The sequence below is a fragment of the Diorhabda carinulata genome, chromosome 4 (assembly GCF_026250575.1).
Source record: "Diorhabda carinulata isolate Delta chromosome 4, icDioCari1.1, whole genome shotgun sequence".
In the NCBI taxonomy this organism is placed as follows: domain Eukaryota; kingdom Metazoa; phylum Arthropoda; class Insecta; order Coleoptera; family Chrysomelidae; genus Diorhabda; species Diorhabda carinulata.
In genome coordinates, this window is record NC_079463.1 from 6,233,999 (window position 1) to 6,255,456 (window position 21,458).

The window sequence follows — 21,458 nt, forward strand, 5'->3', positions numbered from 1 at the left end:
TTCTTCCAAGACTCATTTTGACCCATCTCCTTAACAAGGGTTGTCAGGAACGTTAGTAATGACGTCATGAATGACGTTCTTGCCACGAACATGATGATCGTAGGAACGCTCAAAAGAATATGTCAGGTGCCGTGAACGTTTAGTGGAATGCCCCTATAGTAATTACCACAGAACATACCATTGGTATATCTGTGGTAATTACTGTCTAACAGGGTATATATTAGTAAGAAATGTCATTGGGACTTCATAAAGATAATAATAAGAAATTATAAAGATTTTCCAATTTTAAAAATGAGGGATTCGTTGGATGATTTTGTTAGATTGTCTAACAACATTAAATCCGAGGAACCGTCACGAGAAATTAAGTAAGATCTTTGTATAACAAAATTTGGGACAATGAAACTTTTTTATTATTCCATTTGAATGGATAAATAGGATACTTTATGATTTTATTATAAAAGACTATTAATCAGATTTAAAAAATTATTTTGTCAGTCTGTAGTTCAATCAATATAAGTAATGTTTTATATGTACAAGAATATTAAAATATTTTAGGAAAGAATTGTTGATTACAGCACAAAGGAAAAAAGAATGTGAAACAAGAGCTATGAAAATAGTCGAGTTCTCGATAGAAGGCAAACTTCGACCTGAAATATTCACTAAATGTGTAAGTGAGATATATACAATATTGAAAAACAGTGTGGTTTTTTTGAAAAACTCATATTTCTCAGTCTCTGATAATACATTAGCATAAGAATACTTTAGTCTAAATTACATGCCACCTAATTCATTTTGAAGTTTGAAAGTTATGTAGGCATAAAAAGTATAAAAATATATTTAAATTATGATTTAGTAATCAACATTCTACTTCATTATATGTGTTTAAAATGTTCTCCATCTTCTATTTGGTAGTATCGAAGTCTGTATTTGTTCTGCAATCATAGTTGTTGAATTTGGAATTCAAGTTATTAGGTTTTGTGTTACATTACTTTTTAGTAAACCCTAAAAAGTAATTCTAAAACTTTTCTGACCTCTCAATTGCATCCCCTTCCCAATCTGTAATAAAAATCACGTATTAAAGCAGGAGTTTGTGGAAGTGAAATTTATGTTTTACGAAGCAATTCATACAACCTTCACTTCAATAATAATCTGGATCCTCCAAAACATAAGGATGACAATTTTCAATTTGTTTTGTTTCTTCAAAGAGATCTATGGTTTCTCTCGATATCTATTGTTGTAATTTGGTTCCTATTTGGAAAAAATAATTATTTAATAGTCCATTTTGACATATTTTTTATGATTGCACAAGCCTACTGTGAGCTGTTTGTTTAGCGTATGATATTTTAACTACATTTTGGAGATGATAGGGATATACGCTATTATTTTTTAGCTTCCATTTATTAACCAATCACATTATCAAGACATTGTCGAAGAAAGAGCAATCATAAAATTATGCGGCTATTCTGTTTGTGGGAAAAGTATCCCTGAAATGCCCAAAAAACAGTTTTTTATATCCACAAAAAATAATAAGGTTTATGATATTACAGATCGAAAGGTATACTTTAAACAAATAATTTGATTAATTATCTTATGTTTAACCAAATTTTTCCAGAATTATTGTAGTAATTTTTGTTACAAGGCTAGTATTCACATTAAAAATCAAATAGATGATAGTCCTTTGTGGCTAAGAAAATTAGATGATATTCCAGAGTATCAATTCTTGGCAAGTAATGATGGGTAAGTATGATTAATTTACAAAGTTGTGAAATTATATCATTTACAATTACTTGAGAGTATACTTTGAGTAACAGAGTCATGTTTATTTTTCTCACCATATTTTTCTGTTGAATTATTTTGACTCGTACTTTGAATGTTTTGGTTTATTCTTAGCTGAAAACAGGAAGTAATAAAAAGATTGAACATATATAAACCTAAATTTGGAAAGGAATTAGCATTCACTTCAATGTATTTGAGGATTCAGTATATAAAAAAAATTATAGCTAAGATACTGGTGCATTCATATCAATGTTATAGGGATCCTTACCGTGATTATCTCATTTTTTTTATGCCTTCTATACCCAAAATGAAACTGTCAATAAATTTGATTAAAATAACATATTTATCATGTTATTTGGCTGTAATATTAATTATTTCTTTGCTTTGTATTTATTTTGATATCATTGACTTGTTTCCTTTCATATTCAATTGGATACAGGCTAGAAAAAAACGCAAATATAGTACCAACTTATTTATTCTTAGTCAGTTTTTTATAATGTTAACAATAAACTCCAGCTTGTGTGGGGAATGTAACAATATCTTGGGCACATAAATTGTTTGCTTTTTCAATTGGTTAAACTGGAATTTTGAATTGCTTCTTTCTCAAATTGAATGTATTTACTTCTAATATTTATTATACATCCTTTCTGATCATTTGGCCAAAATGACAGAAAAAAGAAGATAGATCTTACCAAATTGGACAGTATCAATGAGACACGAGCATACCACATTATGATTTTTGATTTGTTCCTCACAAGAATCCGAAAATATGCAAAGCTCTCTTACTGTTTGGATAAACATTGCACTGAAATATTATGGATGTAATCTAAAGATAATCTAAGAACTTTATCTCTTATTTTCTTGAGGTATTGCGCTTTTATTTTATGAAAGGCTAACTCTGCCTTTGCAGTCATAACAGCTGGTAAGCTCAAAAATCACGAAATTCAATAAACCTAAGTTTTGTGCTTAAAAATTCATTTTGCAAATGATGCCAGTTAGCCTAATTTTTATTTTGCGGAATTTTCAAAAGTTACCTTTGTTTTTACCACTAAATAAAAAAACGCAATAAAATATAGGGTGTTTCATTTAAAATTCAAAAGTTGATGTCGATATTGAGGAATTGGGACACCCTGTATAATAAAAAAATCTAAAATCTACAAATTTCTTTAAATATGAAGAACTTTTATAATTAAAGTTTTTTGATAACTCTTACAGTTTTGGAGAAAAGTATATGGGTCACCTTATATTTGACATCCTGTACATATTAACACTTGAAATTTTTGTTTACATTTTAGTGGTCTACCTGGTGAATACATAGATCAAGGAATTTCCAAACCTGTAGCTGAATCTACTTTTACTTCCATTGGCAAATTTACACAGTTTTCACTGTCAGATATTATTAATAAAGAACAAGGATCTGCTAAAGAACAAAACAAAGATAAACAAAGACGTAAGTCCTTGATAGATTTTTTATAATCAGCTCTTAAGCACTTAAGTAGCTAATTAAAAGCAAATTTTCTAATCTTTATAAATTCTTCAGAACCTATGTTCACTAAATGTTAGATTTGGTGATTTATGGGGAGGTTTAAAATATTGTCTTGTCTTGTCTAACATTCATTTCTGCATTAGTTAATTATCTATTTTTAACCAACTCAAGCTATAGTTTTCTTTTACTAGGAAATAAGAAAAAAACGTCAAGGTTGGTGAAAACGATGCAGACAATTACTGAAACAGAACAAACAGAAGAAGAAGAACAGCAACAAAATGAATCTATCAGAACAGATCTTAGTGCATTTAACCTCCAGAAGTCATCTAGTCTACCAGTGATCATTGAAAACGAAGAGAACTTCGAGAACAAACTTGACTTATCTGAAAAATCTCCATCTACATCAGATATTTCCATAAAAGTCAGTTCTAAAAAAACTAAGAAAAAAATCATGAAGCCTCCCAAAGTTGATATAGAAGGTACCTTAAGGAAAGTGATAAAAGAATGGGTAACTTTGGAATCATTAATATTTTTACACGGGGAATCTAAAGTGAAAGAAATTTTGAATGAAAAAAAATTAGGTGACTGTTTTGAAAAATTGAGTATTGATAAATTGCAAACGAGCCAACAGATAAAATACATGGATATATGCAGGAGACTTCAATTACGAGAAATGGCCGATGAAAAATTTGATAACAGTTTACTTGGCAATAAATTGAAACCACTTCCAGATTATGGTAAATATAAAAGTTCAGAGAACTGAGGTTTGGTTGACTGAAAAAATTCCAATTTTAGCTAAACTAAAGCAGGAAAATAAGGATCTGAACGTTAAAGTTAAGTGTTTCTACAGTGGTGTGATGTTAGAAAAAGAAGATAGTAATTTTCCAACGAAAATTAATAAATCTGAAGAGAATAAAGATTCAGAAGATATTCCTGTTGTATTACCATTAGTGGATGTGAACTCACAAAAGGCTTTGAGAAGAAAAATATTTTTAAATGCTGTCAATAAATCGTAAGTTTCCATTTTTCTAATTTCTCATTAGATTGTTTTTATATTATATCTTTTTTCATTAAAAATGGGCCAATCACAAAGATACATAAAGAATGCAATGTGTTATTACTTTTGAAAAAAAATTTATGGATTTGAAATGAAAACTGGGCTAAGTAACAAAAGTTCTTAAAATAAATGTTTACTTGTGTGTTAAGTGTCATTAACTATAATGATTAAAATAGACTATGTGACATACGTGCTGGAACTATTTTAATTACCATACCAAAGATATCCAAAGCAGGATTAGGGGACTGAATTGTATGAGTTTGAACTTTATAATCAAGTTGTTGTCTTCAAAAAGTCAAGGTAAATTGGAGCTCAATAATTGTGAGTTTTAGTGTAAACAGTGTATTCTGTATGATTATCATCAACAGTTCCAAAAATTCCACCTAAGTATCCCTAATGACACTATCTAGCGTCAGTTAGTGTACTAGTAGTGTAAACAGTGTGTTCTGATTATTAATACCAACGGTTCCAACTTAGCATCGGTAATGGCTCGCTCTTGCGAGAAGAGGTTTGCTGTCATACTAGTTTCGACATTAATGCGTTTCATCAGATCTGAGTAACAACCTTTTGTTAGAAGTCTCTTATCCAAACTAAAAGGAAAATTCAGGAAGCGCTATTATTTGGTTTGTGTAGTTGAAGATTTTCCAGCAGACACATTGCTTGTTTTTGATGAACTAGAAATAATCCCTTTATCGTAGCCCTTATGCAAGCCGAGATTTGTTTGATTTTAACGCTGCTACTAATTTAACTTTGACCACAACCTGGACAAATTCTTCATAACCACTTGAAATTTAGCCATAGTTCTCATTGGTTATTAAATCTTGAGTACAAAAGTCCATGACTGTCGTAAATAAAACACCTTAAAAATTGTCAAGAGGCATTGGCAATGATTGGTGGAGGTCAAAGCATACAGCAGAATCTGTAGAAAGCTTATATTTTATTTATTCATTACTATTCTTCACTTCCAAAGCTTTTTGGGCTTTTCTCTGAAGAGGTTTAAGTTGGAATTTACTCTCAGCTACTTTAAATTCATCATCTGAGTGATTTTGATGAGGGCCTGGGTGTCAAAATGTGAGTTATGAAATGGTAAAATAAATTCAACGTTAAAAAGATCCCAATACTAAAATAGGTCCATAAATATTTAATTTTCCTCATCAGGAGCAGCTTTAAAAAAAATTGTACATCATGTTTTCACTTTTCTGGAAAAGTGGCTTTGACATTTAATTAAAGTGGTTCTTATTAATATATTATTAATAGGTACTGTCAAAATTTAATGCTAGTTTTGTAGGTACAGTGGATGAACTAAATAAAGAAGTTCAGACGTCAATATATTTTTTTGTAGTTTTTGAAAAATCCTTTATTTCCCTTTTTATAAATATTGCTTTGTGTATTAGAAGAAAATTGATTTTTTCTGTTTTCAGAATGCAACAACTTCTTCAAGCATTAAGGATAAAGTTTTACAACACAATACTTTCAGATTTACAAAATTTAGTTAAAACCTTCAATCTAAATGCTGATAATATAGTGTTCCGACCTGTAATGTGGAATTACATAAGTATAATTTTAGTCCATATGTGAGATTTTTTAATTTTTGAAATATTCGTTTCTAAAATCACTGTTTTCAGGTTGTCCATTCGAGATAATAATTTAAAAGTTTTGTTAGAAGAGCAAGCATCTCGAGAGTATATTGGACATCAGTTATCAATTTTACCCAATAAAGAGGTCATACTTAGTGATATTCTCAACGAGGTTTCCAATATTGATTCCTTTGTGGAAATTTATATTTCTTCGAATTAATTGTGATGTATTTTATAATTATTTATAAATAAATGAATAACTGATATTTTTGTTCATTTTTTATTGTATTTTGTTACTATATTTTCATTGATTTTCATCGCAATTGTTCTGCTGTTAATAGAAATCATGAATTATATGTTTCAATTGAAACTTCTTTGTAACTTCTGTCAACTTTTATCTCTCAATGTGCAATGATTATAAAGTCAAGCCGTTTCTCTTTCAAAAATTTTCTTAATTTCCTAAAGCATATCTAGAATAATCGAAAATATTCTATAACCAAATAAGATTTGGAAGAAACTTTAGCAAGAAGTGATGACGGTGACCAAGAATAGAAGCCGCTTTCTTCCGACGAACCGTCAGACATTGAAAATTTTGAGAATCAACATGAAAATATTGCAGAATAATTATAATGGCTTAAAGCCCATAGTGGGCTTTACAATTTAAACTTAATAAATATGGTAATCAAATCACAACAAATTGTTATAAACCATTTTACACCTTCTCGTTTATTTTCCGACGAAACTTTCTGTTTCCTGTCTTTTCCTTCACTCTGGTTACTCATCTTTTTGTTTTAGGCCTGTAGCGTCTTTTATACCATCATGATTCCATTACATCATATTGTATATTAGAGAGTTTCTTCCTTTTCTCCGTACATACCCCAACTACTTAACTCGATGAACTTTGATTTTTCTTCGTTGCTGAGTTCGTCAGTTATTTCTCGGTTCGTTCATAATCTATATCTTCCATTAATTTTTACTGAGTTGATTGTTGCTCTGATTACCTTCCTTTCCGTTCTCAATTTCTCCTTAGCTTGTTACTGTCATTGTTTCAGATGAATACATAATTACTAATCATAGTTTCGTATATATTGATCTTCGTTCATTTTCCGAGTAGTTTCAAACCATTTATTTGTGAATACAGAGTGAAAACCTGCCTCCCCAAGTACTATCTATCTGAAGGCTGCAAACTAATTTAAAAAGAAGAAAATAGGAAAATGTCAATTTCAAATTAACCTGAATTTCAAAAATAAATAAGCCGTCTTATCTATTCCAATTACTTAGAACTATATATGTAATAATAATAAGTATTACATATTTGCTCAGAACATAGAATTAGAATGCCGCAAGGAAGAAGAAAAATTCCATTTAGTGGAAAAGCAAAAAAGGAACAGATTAAAGCAAAAAAACAGTCAAAAGATAGTAAGTACATTATTGAATATTTCTCTCTCATAGCTCATTAATAGGCAATATTATTATACATGTATTACTAAAGTTCAAATTTATGACTTCCTAGAATTATTATTTCCCCAATAAACTTGAGAAAAATAGAGCTTTGAATGGAATGAACTGTGGGGATTAGGTTAGATTGTTATTGCTTTTATTTATTTCAAACTATATTGAATGGTATAAAACTAATGTGAAGGTCTGCTCTCGACAATGTTGGTTTGTCAAGTTTTATATTCAATATTTTGGGTGTTATGGTGAATGTTAGCATAATATTTAATTTCTTATAATTCCCTTTATCGTCTGCTTCTGAAAGTTTTAGAATCATTAGTATGATGATATTTATACTGTACACACTATAAGTAACAATATTTCATTATTCTATTCTATCCTATTTATTATATACAAGCAATAATTCAGATTAAATATTTGATTTTTGGGTTACTCATAAATGGCCTATTTTTATGCCTGTCAAATTATTCAACAATTATCCAATTCATAAATTAAATTTGGTACAATTGAAAAGATACTGGAAAAAGTATTGTTGTGATAATGTAAAGAGTTTTTTTGTGTAACTCGCACTGGTTCACTAATAGAAGAAAAAATTTTTTATTTCAAAAACTGTGCTTCAACGACTCCTATTGGCGAACCAGTGCGAGTACACAAAAGAACTGAAAAGCGATTTCAAAGAGCATAAAATTCCCCATAAGGTCCATCAAACTAATTTGTATTATTGTAAAAAGTAAGTATCAGAAATTTAAAAAAAATTTTTGGTAAATGGTAAAACTAAAAAGTGTTTGAATACCACAGCTGTTTGTTAAAAGAAAATCAAAAACCTTTACATAGGTATTAAGTTGCAGGTTCATTGCATATAAGTTAAAAGTTAAATTCAATATTGACTCTTTATATTTAATAGGTTTTCAGAAGAAACCATTCCTTCTAAAAAAGGATGAAGATATAGATGAAGATTCAGTAAATGTTGAGAAAATAAACTTCCAACCTACTAAAGGTAGTGGGTCAAAACCCAACAGATATGCTTTACAATTTTTCAAAGAAAGTGCAGAAGACATAAAAAGACAAAAAGAAATTGCCAGGCATACTCTGGAATTGAAAGATAAAAAAGATTTGGAAGTAGATGGAAACCAATTTTTTGATAAAGTCTTAGATTTTCCCAAAAGACCACCTTGGGATTATAGTTTGGAAAAAACCCAGTTGGAAGCACAAGAACAACGATATTTTACAGTAAGTCTTCTATTCTCAACCACACTAATAATTTTGAAAAAATATGTTATGGATTGAACATTTTTTTAGGAATATGTAAAAGGAATTCAGGAAAAATTTGATTGGAAGGAACTAAGTTTATTTGAACTGAATATAGAAACATGGAGGCAGCTTTGGAGAGTTATTGAAATGTCTGATATTATTTTATTTATTGTTGATATTAGATTTGCAGTAAGTTAAATCTTTGAATGTTTTGATGAATCCAAACTTAGCATAGTATTTCTGCAAAATTATCTTTAAATGCCCTTTAAACTTCAAGTTTACTTCTAGAATTAGTCCTAAGCTCTTAGCAAGTTGTTTGAATACCAATATCTCACTGCCCAACATCAATATTAAATTAAATTTCATTTGCATTAGATTATGCTGAGTGGACTATTCAGGGATACTGTCACATATATTAAGGACATATACAAGGAATAAAAGTAGGTTAACTATTGAACACTGGAGCACACCAGATACTATTTCGCTAGGCTCAGATGAACTCTGATCCCTACAAACTCTCTTGCTTTCAAGTAAGACCCACAAAAATAACAAGATTTTTAATCAAATCTCAGATATTTTAGCTTTGCATAAAGAAAATCATGATCAAGCAGATCAAATACTGGAGTAATCCAAGGAGACTGATATGACAGTGCTCTTATTATGTTGTCAGTGATATTTAGCATAGCAGCTGCTGACCTATGCCTTTTACAGTATCCTGGTTAATGAATGGGAAGATTATTTCATCACATTTACAAATTTTGTTATATGTTCTAAAGAATCTATGTTTGTTTTCTTGGATTAATAGTCAACTTTAGTTGACTATTAAAAAATTAGATAAATTAGTTGTATTACTTGCTGCTGGTATATAGATTATTAAGTTCAATTTTTAGTGATAAAGTGAATTGGAACTGTATTTTTTTAGGCGTTGATGTTTCCTCCATCTTTATATGATTATGTTACAAATGAACTCAAAAAAGATTTTATTCTAGTGATAAACAAAATAGATTTAGCTCCAGCAAGTTTAGTGGTAGCATGGAAACATTATTTCCAAGAAAAATTCCCAAATTTACATATTGTTATGTTTACGACTCTACCATGTTATAATTTAATTGGGAAACAATCCAATATTTCAGGTACATTATAAAACGATATTTTTGGTGATTTCTAGATATAAATTTTCTTTGTAGGTCTTCAAATTCGTAGACGTAGAGGTAGAATGCGTATGGCAGCAGAAGGAGCTCAACAAATCTTGGACATTTGTAAGAAACTTACCGAAAGCAAAGTAGATCTTACTTCTTGGCAGAATAAAATCAAAACTGAAATGGATATTGAATATGATGATGAAGATGAAAAGGTCAATGTAGAAGAAGTTATTCATTTAAAAAATGTCGATACTGAATACTTTCAATATGAAAAATTTAATAAAGGTATTCTAACAATAGGTTGTGTAGGTCAACCCAATGTAGGAAAATCGTCTTTATTGAATGCTTTAATGGGAAAGAAAGTGGTCAGCGTTTCAAAAACTCCAGGTCATACGAAACATTTTCAAACAATTTTTTTAACACCGAATGTTAAATTATGTGATTGTCCTGGTTTGGTTTTTCCATCAAAAGTTCCGAAACCACTGCAGGTGTTAATGGGAAGCTTTCCTATAGCTCAATTGAGACAGCCCTATACTACTATCAAGTATATAGGTAAGAATAAACTAACTAATATAATTTTTTAGTTTATTTATACAAAAACTGTATAATTAATTCACAAAATGTTATGTTAAGTGTGTATATTAGGGTACCATGTACACCAACGACCCAAAGGATCTCCCTTTCTTGTGATCTTTTTCTTTTTTATCATACACCCCAGGCTTAGTGCTCTGGGGTTGCATAGTGACTCACACTTCAAGAGAATGCGTAACAAAATCTTCAGGTGTCTTAGGTTGTTCTTACTTGGGCTGATTTATTGGAGGCCTAGTTAACAATCTCATAGAAATATTTATTTTCCACAGCTTCTGAAACATCGATAGGTACCTTTTACTGTACTGGTAGCTATGTGATGATAATGATGTTGATTCTACTTGGACCTTTTCAACTCTATTGTTGTCTTATTAATCTAAATAACATTCTCCAGCTTTATTCTTCTTATGAAGTCTATTAACATGGAAACTGAATCTTTCATGTATATCTTTGCCAATAGTTTTTTTAAGTGAACCTTAATATCAGGTTACATTAAAATACATACAGTAGTGTGTATTTAGGGAGTCCAATTTTTGATTAATGTAATTTTCGATTAACATTTCGCAGGACAATAATTTAAACCAATTTTCTGTAGTAACTTCTGTAAATTATTGCAATGCGAGGATCTATCAATGTAACTTATTCTTTGAAAATATTGAACTATTTTTTTCGAGTTTTGTTTATTCAGTTCCATTGTCTTGAATAAAATTATCTAATAAATTTCATCGTTCAATTGGTTTCAGTATAAACATTAAATGAAAGTTTCAATTTTTAGCAGAGAGAATAGACTTAGTTAGTTTATTGAAGATTGATCATCCGACAAATGATGATACTTGGTCAGCTATGGATGTGTGTGATGGCTGGGCTAAAAAGAAAGGATTCTATACAGCTAAAGCAGCTCGCTTGGATTCTTATCGAGCGGCTAATAGTTTATTGAGAATGGCTCTCGATGGAAAAATTTGTCTTTCTCTCAGACCACAAGGTTATACAGAACGTAAAGGTAAATTCCTCTCTCTTGCTCCTGATAAAAACTTCCATAGGTTTGGATTAGAGTATTATATCTACTTTACTATACCCATGATTGGATTCACCTTATGCTTTGTGAAACTAACTTCATTAAAAAGTTGTTTTATTAGTTAGGAAATGGATGAACCAGGGTCTTTTAGATTATCTTGAATGAAATTGTAGCAAATATATTTGAAGCCTTACTTAGGGATCACCCAAGAAATTTACAAAATAATTTGCCTCAGACATAGTCCATAGTAAAAAAGGATGTTTGCTGAAAGAAACAAGCAAAAAAAATAGTAGACATTATTATTATTATTACAGAAGCAAAGAAAGTGAGGAAAATAATTATAAAAGGTAACACAAAGAAATTACGGGGAATATAGTAGACAAAGAAGTCACAGAGAAAAAAATATAATATAGAAATATCGAGGAGGTTACAGAATGAAAACAGCAGAAGGTACTCTATAGATAGTGGAAGCACATCTAGGGGTGAAAATAATAAGTAGGTAAGGTGTGGTAAGGAAAATAAGTGGTAAGTGGTCAAGATAAACGCTAAAAGCAAGAGATGAAGCAATAAACAGAGCCACATATGGGTATAAAATTTAATGAGAAACTACAAAAATTCCTAATGCAGAAAAAGGGAAAAAATCATGAAAGCAGAAACGATTTATCATAATGAAACAGACACAGGGAAAACAAAGAAGCACCATATACAGTAATGTTAAGAATAAACATTGTAAACAGACAATGTATGATAGATACAGTAGGGTCATATTCATTAATAAATGGATCTCTAGTTTTAGAATGTGAGCTAGATTCACAGATCAACTAACAGTAAAAGGAGTAACAGGACACATGAAACAGCTATAAGGATCAGCAAAATTGGCTATAGCTACAACAGAAATGAATTACAACATTTACACTGAAGTCATTGCAACAAAAGATGGAATTATTAGAAAATCAAGGTGCACTAATCTCATATAAAGGCGTACCTTCATTGGAAAATTTTATTTTCAGATTAGAAAGCTCCTTCTGTTAATGTTCTTTGGTTAATTATTTGTGTCTGAAGAATAGTTTGGGAACTCTACTACCCTTATAAGGTCGCAGCGGGTCGCTAGTTTATCAAAACAGAAATGTTATATATAAAATTGATCTTCCTATTTCTTTTATTGCACTAAATCCTTAGTTTGATACAGGAAAACTCTTCTCACAGAATAAATGAAAATGTTGGATTTTTTTTAGAATTTTGGTCATCTCATCCTGATATTGAAGTAGTAAAGTGGATTCAAGGTAAACATTCCGGAGCTGAGCTCAATATCGAGGAAAATATATACGAAAGTGATATTTCCGATGAATACTTACCAGATGAGAGACCTGAAGTAGAAACGAATTCTAATGAAGATAGTATTAGTGAAGATGAAGAAATTGAAACTACGGCTAATAAATTTGCAGCTTTAGGTTCAGATATATGAATCAAATTTGTTCTATTAATTTACTGAAATAAATGTTTTTTTTTCGATTTCTTATTTTATTTCATTTTTTAATAGTTAATTGTCATATTTAGTGATTGACCAATTAAATTCAATGCTGTCTGAGGGGTGGGTACTTAAATATTTATACCATGTATAAGTCAGTTATAAAAGCGTCTAGGGTAGTCATCAGAATTTAATGAAAAATATAAATAACTGAGTACCTGCAGTTAAAATAGGATGTGTTAATTGGATTTTGTGAAGCTGAAAAACAAATTAATAACAAAAAGAACAAAGTTATAAATCCACAAGACTCGATAAGACTCAGAGTAACTTATGACATAAAAAGACCAAGAAATGTTAAGAATATTTGGGAGAAAAATTATCAGAATAGATGAAGGAATTGAAATGAACAATACAGACTGGAGAATGCGAAATAATAAACAAATCAATGGAATACTAGGCAATGAAAAAATTGTCAGATTCATTAAAGTCCAGAGGTTGATATGGTTTGGCCACATTTTTTAAAGTCATTATCAAAATATTTCATCTTCCAAAAATTATTAAAACAACTAATTCTAAAACAGAAGAGACCTAAAATCGAGAACTTCTAGATGCAAATGGTCTAAGTAATAAGAAATTGAAGAAATTTATATATTTATTTCTAATGGTTTGAAAGTTAAAATACTTTTGACTGAATACATTGGAAAAATATGATGAAGGCTGTGGAAGGCCAAGAGATCAAAGGCAAGTTTACTATCCCTTAAAGGAGAAACTGAAGAAATCACAATTAATAAAAAAGTAAAATAAGGTGACACACTATCTGCAATGCTATTCAATATGTTGCTACAGCACTTGCTAACTAACAATAAAGGAATCTTGAGAAACAGCAGAGGTCAAATCTTATCATACGTAGAATAAACGATATGTTCTTGATTACAGGAGAAATATATTGGAAAGATGCTAAAAAACCAAGAATAGAGGAAGAAGAAATTAGGTTGAAAATAAATAGAAATTAAACGAAAATTATGAAAGATATGGTAATCAATTCAAAATGATAGGGGATTATGAGTTTGAGGAAGTACAAAACTTAAAATATCTAGAAATTATTATTAACAGTAATGGGAAAAGATCAGAAATAAAAGAAAAAATAAGCAATAAGACGCAAATAAGATTTGAAGGAGGAAAATACTAAATAAAAATACCACAATAAATATTAACAAAACAATAATAACACACAATACTATTGAAGGGCGCAGAAACAATGACAATAACGAAAAGAGAAGAAGAGGAGTTGAGTACAGCGGAACGAAAAAGAATAATAACAATATACAGATAACGTATGAATTATGAATTAAGGCAGGAGCTTGAAGGGCTGGTGAAGATACGTGAGCTTTGTCAATGATACAATGGGATCCAGGAGTTATAAGAAGAAGGAGAAGGCCTAAATTAAAGTAGTTAAAAAACTAGAGGAGAATATGAGTATAATGGGAATCAACTGATGGAAAGAAAACATTAAAGACAGTATCGGAGAATAGTTAGCAACAGAGTGGAATAGACCATGGGGATTGATTCACCCCGCAAAAAGGATCCAGAAAGCTTTACGGGGCTCAACCCCACAAGGGATGTACAGCCATATATTTAGATATTAAAGGCACAACATTGGAAATATCACAATGATGCTTGTTTTCTATGTATATAGTCAAAAAAACAATGCAATTTTAAGAAATAAATGTAAATTCAAACCTTCGTAATGTTATTATTTTGCAATATTGTGCAAATATGTAATTAGTTCCTATTGAAAAATTGATGTTAAGCGATTAAAAATATTTTGTAAATCTGATAAAAAATTTGTTGCAATGTTGTTGCCTTGAATATGAGACGAAAGTGAATCGTAATTGATTTGTAACATGTTATTTATGTCTACAATTTAAAAAACAAGTTTTTAAAAGGGTATTTCGTCTGGGTTGGGTTGATGAACTTGGAATTAAAATAATACGATTCTCAAAACTGAATGTAGAACAAGTAATTAAAACATTGGATGCAGTGGGTGCAATGCCAAAATTATGAACTTGATTTTGAAACACAAAACCCACTTTCCATTTTTTGCTATGTATGCTGTTATGCAAGCGTCCCAAATAGGTGCAAATGGTGTTTTATATTATGTTAATGAGAAATTTAAGACGAATACAACTACAAAAGATTCTACAGAAATAGTTTGAAGAGTTATTAATAAGTATATGTAATATTTTTTCTTAATCCAATTTTTGCGACAATTTTCTAAAGATAATAACTCGCTGGCTTTTTCTTTATATTCAAAAAATTTTTTGACTTGAATATTTTGAAAAAATAAAGAAGGAAACCGATTAAAATTACATTGGCCGAAACATCACTTGACTTATTATGTTAGGTTGAAAACTATTCATGAGACACTCGTATATAAGGGTTTACTATTCAAAAATAATATGTAATAGGATATTTTAGAGTCAAGGGGTGCCCAGCATTAACCAGATGGAGTGAATTATTTGGAAACACTTTTATTTGGCATTGTATCATTTTGTTATGAGTGTAGACGTTTATAATTCTAACAAACAATCAATCATAATTAAATTATTGCATTAATACGTTGTTTAATAATTAAATATTTAAATGAATTGTTTTCTTTTCAAGAAATAATTTTTCTAAAAGAAAAACAAATATACATTATTTATTAATATGAATGATTAACCTCGAGAAAATGTGAATGTTGTGGGTTGATTGAAATCGTTAGTTTTATCAACATAAATCTTAAGGACGAGGTTTTCAGTGGATGAATGTCATAATTAATAGAAATGTCGATATCCATATGGAGTATATGAATGAAGTCTGCCAGCAGTGCAAACCTTTATAAAAGTTTGCCTTGAAATTTTCAATTTATTTCAATCTGTCTGTTATAGTTACAATGTACCGGTAAAAGAATCATGTTTCATTATTATTACGAAATATCGAACGTAACCTTTATGAATCAGCCTCAAGTATTTCGATTTAAATTATTACGATAATTCACTACAATTTGTAGAAATCATACACAGTTCATGTATTGCGTGTGATTAAATAAAAGTTATTAACTAAATTATATTAATGATAAAGTCGTGTATAAAGGTTTAAATGATTGATATAAGTAATTACACTTTCTGCTATATGATTCCTATTTAAGTAAGACAATGTTATGCAAAGTTTTCGTTTAAAAAGTTTATATACGTACGAGGATTGTCCCAGAAGTACCTGGCCCAACAAAGAAAACACAAATTTTGGAAACAAATATATTTATTTTTTTACGCAATTTCCTTTTAGCTCCTTACACTTTTTGCAGCGATGTTCAATAAGTTCGATAATCTTTTTATAATAAGAATCACCAAGCTTCCAAAAAAAGGCATTAAGTGCTGACATCACCTCTTCATTGTTGAAAAATCTTTTACCAACGAGCCATTTTTTAGAGTCAACGAACAAAAAATAAGCCGAGGGGGCTAAATCTGGCGAATAGGGTGCATGTGGTAGCTATTCAAACATTAATTTATTAATTTTGGCCATTGCCATAACGGATGTGTGAGTTGGTGAACTGTCTTGATGAAACAATACTTTCTTCTTAGCCAAATACCGCCGTTTTTGCTTGATTTTTAAACTCAAAAGTTAGATAATACTAGCCATTGATAGTTTTTTCTTTTTCAAGATAGTCAATGAAAATTATTCCACGTGCGTCTAAAAAAAGCGACGCCATGACCTTGCCTGCAGATGGAACGGTTTTCGCTTTTTTTAGAACCAGTTCTCCTTTTTCAGTCCATTGTTTTGATTGGTCTTTTATTTCGGGTGTGAAGAGATGGACCCACATTTCATCCATGGTTATGAAACGGCTGTATTTCTGTGAAATATTGCCAAGCACTCGATCGAAACATCTTCACGACGCTGTTTTTGTTCCATTGTGAGCAAACGCGGCACCCATCTTGCGCAAAGCTCTGTCATGTCCAAATTTTTGTTCAATATGCAATTTATTGCACTTTTTGAAATGCATACTATGTCTGCTAGCTCCCACACTTCCAGACGACGATCATCCAGTACCGCTTTGTGGATTTTCTTCAACATTTCTGGAGTCGCCACCTCATTTGGTCGACCACTGCGATACAGGATTTTGTAGGTTGTAGAGCTTCGTTTAAATTCTGCTACTCAATATTTCACTTTTGATAACGAAGGAGTAGCCTCACCCAAAGTAGATATAGCTTAGTGGTATAGCATAAAAATCGACTCAAGTCGCACGCTAGGGGTCAAAAGTCTTTAGCAAAATTATGAGAAGGTTTATAAATAACAGTAAAGGAAATTTAAGCTAAAATTCGTGAAAATATTAATTGAATTGAAATTAGCCTATGAATATTTAATGTTCTCTTCCCTGACTCTAATAACAGCTTCCAATCGCTTTTTCTTCTATGTATAGGTATGCCGTTAACCCCTCCGCTACACCGCCATTTCAATAAAAACCAACTTTTTCTTTCATTAAACTGCCCGCCCAAATCCTCCAGGAACCGCCTCCAGAGGCAACGTTTTCTTTTCTTATTTAGACTCGTCCTTTTCTATCGCTACCATGCAGGTACACTACGTTTTCGTCTGAGAAGAAACGGAGTCCCTTTGTTCGTCAGTTTAATTAACATGTTCTCTGGCAAATCGTAGCTGACATTTTGGTTTAAGGTTAGCTGCATTAAATCTTCCTCTGACTATCCATCCACTCAAAGCCACTCCCCGCGTTTCTCTCATCTCTTGTTGGACTAAGGAATTTCTAAGCGATGTGCTGACAACGAATAGACCATCCCGTATGGGCATCTTTTTCTTCGGGAAGCACGTCTTCGATGAAAGGTATCAGTCTCTTGGTAACGAATTGTAAGGCACAGTTTTTGTGTCCATTTTCAAGTAGAATTCTGTTTTGTTGTTAACGGAGACGTTTGATGGCTAACTGATAGTGGTGGATCAGGTAGTTAACCTTTTATAAGGGTCAGTTACTTCTAATTAGCTTTATTGTAAACAATATAAAACATAAAAAGGGTAGTTACCGATCATAACAAGTTGATACCATTAGTTTTAAGATTTTACTAGGAAATATATAATTTCGTGTTCAGTTTTCTTGCCAGTGACTTGGGATTGTAGGGGTGTCGCCTGAATCGATTTTTTTGCTTACGAATGTATTTACTAATCTTGAACCTCATTGCCTCGCTATCGCACGGTCGCAAAATCATCCCTTAAAGTATGAATAATTATTTTACTTTTTATTAGTCTAATACTTTTATCTCGAGTGGTGATTCGTATTACGTATATAATACTCAGTAAACAACAGAGAACAAATTTATATTTGAAATTTTTATACTTGTCATTTTGAGCGCATCAAATACCTTAACTTTGACAGGTTAACAAAAATAAACGCTTACTAATATGTGAAAAATTCTATTTTGTATTCATTATTTTTAATTTGAAATTTTCACACCGAATCTGACACGAGTTTGAATTAATCTCCATAAATTATTGCTCGGTAGCGAATTTTTGTTTTTGTAAGAAATTTGCACATCGAAAAAATTATCGGAAATAATTCAAGCTCTAAGGAGACTGTAAGTGATTATTACGTCTTAAATCATAAAATTTACTTTATTCTCTTTTCTTAATATTTGATTGACGGTAGCTATAGAATTATATTTTCTATTGATATGTACAAAAGTCATCAAAACAAAATTTACAAATAATAAAAATGGACGTTTGTGTTAATTCTTTGTTTTGTTTGTGAAAATTTTTCTTTTAAAATTAAAAAAGCCAATGGTGCCTTTGTTCAAGAAGTGTTATGAAGCTTGTTTTGGAATTTCCTTTGAAAACAAAGACAAATCTTGTTTGTTATAAGTGAATTGTTTCAAATTTTGCAATGCAGTGGCGTCAACCTAAAAAATTCATTAGACTACTGTTACTTCTGTTCACCAAAACAGGTTTTGCAGAAAAATCTAAACATTGCGTAAAGTATTTTAGACTATTAATAGTGTCATTCTTCTACTACATTCTCCAGACCTCCAGTGCTGAAAGGATACTCTAGTTCATCAAGTTTTACTGATGAAAAAACGAAGGAGGCTTTTCTGATAGCGAACAGGTATTTAAGTAGTTAATCAGAGACTTTTTGAAAAAGTTATCTACTTTTTATTCAAAAGGAGATGGATTAGTGTTAGTGAACAGCATTAGGATATACGCAACAAATACTAGGAAATAAATTATCGAGGATCCAAGTATCATGTATGCCTAGTTTAAAGGTAGTGGATCTAATTTCAAGGTGGCAAACTAGTTGTACAAAGTCTTCTTGTTTTATCTGTCGATGGGATAGCAAAGCACGACCAGATCACTTAATGGAAACAAAACTTCTAAAATCTGGCTTTGTTCTTGATTAGAAATATGTAAAATAGCATTTTCGTTCATTGTGACTTAAGAAAATTAGCCATTCTGCTCTAATCAGCACCAGATACATTGTAAAAAAGGCATTGTTGGCTGTTTTACATCTCACTCAAAATCTCCTCAGCAATTACATCCAAAGATTAATCGCCTACTTAATGCATATCACAAACTAGGTTGCAACTTGTTGAAAAAGTATTTTTTTCACCCATTCAAGTTTCCTCCCAAGATAACATGGATTCATGATGATTATGGTGAAAGATTCCATCAAGAAATTGCAGTATGAGAAGCGTTATAAGGGCAGATGGGAGCCGTCCCTGCTTGCAGACTATTGTTGAAGGATCCAAAGGGATAATTCCACTACTAACTATAAGAGAAAAGCTAATAGTTCCAAAAAATTGTGGCATTACCTATACGAAATGAAGTTATTGATGTGTGGTTTACCGCTGAATTGTGGAAATTTCAAATAATTTACAATAAATTTTAATTTTTATTATTTTCTTGCTCGTTAATTCTTCTATGATATTTCATTAGTTATTCAATAGATTCTAGATGTTTGATAATTATTATTGAACAGTTATCAACGATTTACCTGATAGCAATAAACTATTTTTTGTTGAAATGCCGAAAAGTATAAAAACTTGAATTAATAGTAGACAACTTTTTAAGCGGAATAAATATTTTAATGTTCAAAAAACCATAGACAAATAAATAACTCATCAACTGATCGCATGTACCCACCGGTCGAACAAGGTAGAAAGGATCCTGTCATATGACTACGATCCGGATAACTGGATCAGATTCCGAACAACAATGAACGTGATCCGCAATGGTTTCCAAAAATCAATCAAAAACTCAATAATAGTCATGTCTCATATTTCCTTTTGGGGATCAATCCAAATGATCCTCGACTGTCACAACTTCGGAGCAGCTCAGTACTACTCCACTGGGTAGTTGAAAAATTAATGATTATCTCAACAAATATCTTGTAGGAAACGGGGAAATCCTGTGGTACAGAAAATATAAATATATTCTAAATATAGTTTATTATTATAAATTTTTTCAAGATATTGTTTTATTTTTTCATTTTTACAAGTCTTTTGAATATAAATTATTTTACCTGGCGCAAATAGGTATATGTTTATTTTTTATTCCATACATTTTCAAGTGGTGAACCGGTCTGTGCTATTTTTAAATGTTGGTTACGGTTAATGTGAATCTTGAAAATTTATTTGCTTATACAGAATGCGATGTCAAGTAAAACAGGGATAAGAGCTAAAAATTCGACTATATCTTTCGTCTATATAATCAAATTATATAAATAGAATGGGATTTCAAGATAATATGTAGATAGAGAAAAATTAACTTCATATAGAGTATATCTATGACAGGAAACTCCTTTTCATTTCAGACGTATTACGCAGTTATTGACTAATTAGTATGTATGGTAGTTCTTTTCTCATCTTAAGAAGCAAAAATACGACAAAAAAATACAGGGCTCGGCAATGAAACAGGAATATTTCGTAAATAATTTTATTGTTGAAAAAATATTTTTTTTTGCAATCATTAATACATTAATGGGAAATAAAAGAGTAGCTATTTGATATACAATGTTAAAAAAATGAGATTTTTTGAAAACTACAACTACTATAACCAAACGTGCTCCGTTGACACGTTCTGCATAACTCTTCGCAGTATATCAACTGGTATTGCTGCAATTCGTTAATTGAGGGCCGGGATTGTCTTGGGTGGATCAGTTCCAAACACTTTCGATTTTAGATAACTCGATAAAAAGAAGTCAGGAGACCGAGGGGGCCAAGCGATATCTCCGTTTCGAGAAACGACACGCCTTGGGAACAAAAGCATTCATTGAAATTTTTGCAGTGTGGCTTGTTGCACCGTCTTATTGAAAAAGTGTGCTTTAATTTACTGGAAAGCGGTGAAGTTCAGGTGTGAGGAAGTTCCGAATGATTGCAACGTATCTCTCAGAATTAACGGTAACGCCATTTTCAGCCTCATCCTCAAAAAAATACGACATTTACCGACATTGCACATCGTATTGTTACTTTCTGAGTATGAAGAGGTGTTTCATGAAGCAAACGAGGGTTCTCCTCCGCCCAGTTGTTAATTTGGTCATCATTTTCTTCCAACCTGGCAAGCATAACCTCACAAAATCTTGTTAATCCTGTTTGTAGAATACGTTCGATA

The 21,458-nt window shown here is 30.9% G+C and overlaps 2 protein-coding genes across 2 annotated transcripts; both read left to right on the forward strand.

Annotated features, from left to right (window-relative positions):
• The first annotated feature begins 121 nt into the window (after positions 1 to 121).
• LOC130892634 (RNA polymerase II subunit B1 CTD phosphatase Rpap2) lies at positions 122 to 6,162 on the forward strand. Its single transcript, XM_057798141.1, has 9 exons — positions 122 to 365; positions 556 to 667; positions 1,391 to 1,555; positions 1,613 to 1,737; positions 3,072 to 3,226; positions 3,454 to 3,999; positions 4,058 to 4,274; positions 5,741 to 5,893; positions 5,945 to 6,162. The coding sequence occupies exons 1-9, from the start codon at positions 292 to 294 to the stop codon at positions 6,114 to 6,116; spliced, it is 1,719 nt and encodes a 572-aa protein (XP_057654124.1). The 5' UTR covers positions 122 to 291; the 3' UTR covers positions 6,117 to 6,162.
• A 630-nt stretch (positions 6,163 to 6,792) lies between these two features.
• On the forward strand, positions 6,793 to 12,859 carry LOC130892633 (guanine nucleotide-binding protein-like 1). Its single transcript, XM_057798140.1, has 7 exons — positions 6,793 to 7,315; positions 8,256 to 8,581; positions 8,651 to 8,791; positions 9,525 to 9,735; positions 9,790 to 10,296; positions 11,108 to 11,332; positions 12,583 to 12,859. The coding sequence occupies exons 1-7, from the start codon at positions 7,234 to 7,236 to the stop codon at positions 12,810 to 12,812; spliced, it is 1,722 nt and encodes a 573-aa protein (XP_057654123.1). The 5' UTR covers positions 6,793 to 7,233; the 3' UTR covers positions 12,813 to 12,859.
• The last annotated feature ends 8,599 nt before the right edge of the window (positions 12,860 to 21,458 follow it).

Excerpts from the sequence above, each read along its gene's own strand:
- LOC130892634 (XM_057798141.1), top strand. The coding sequence starts at position 292 with ATGAGGGATTCGTTGGATGATTTTGTTAGATTGTCTAACAACATTAAA. Across the intron at positions 366-555 it reads GAACCGTCACGAGAAATTAA|GAAAGAATTGTTGATTACAG; the intron begins GTAAGATCTTTG and ends AAAATATTTTAG. Across the intron at positions 4,000-4,057 it reads GAAACCACTTCCAGATTATG|CTAAACTAAAGCAGGAAAAT; the intron begins GTAAATATAAAA and ends TTCCAATTTTAG.
- LOC130892633 (XM_057798140.1), top strand. The coding sequence starts at position 7,234 with ATGCCGCAAGGAAGAAGAAAAATTCCATTTAGTGGAAAAGCAAAAAAG. Across the intron at positions 8,792-9,524 it reads TTGTTGATATTAGATTTGCA|GCGTTGATGTTTCCTCCATC; the intron begins GTAAGTTAAATC and ends GTATTTTTTTAG. Across the intron at positions 10,297-11,107 it reads TACTACTATCAAGTATATAG|CAGAGAGAATAGACTTAGTT; the intron begins GTAAGAATAAAC and ends TTCAATTTTTAG.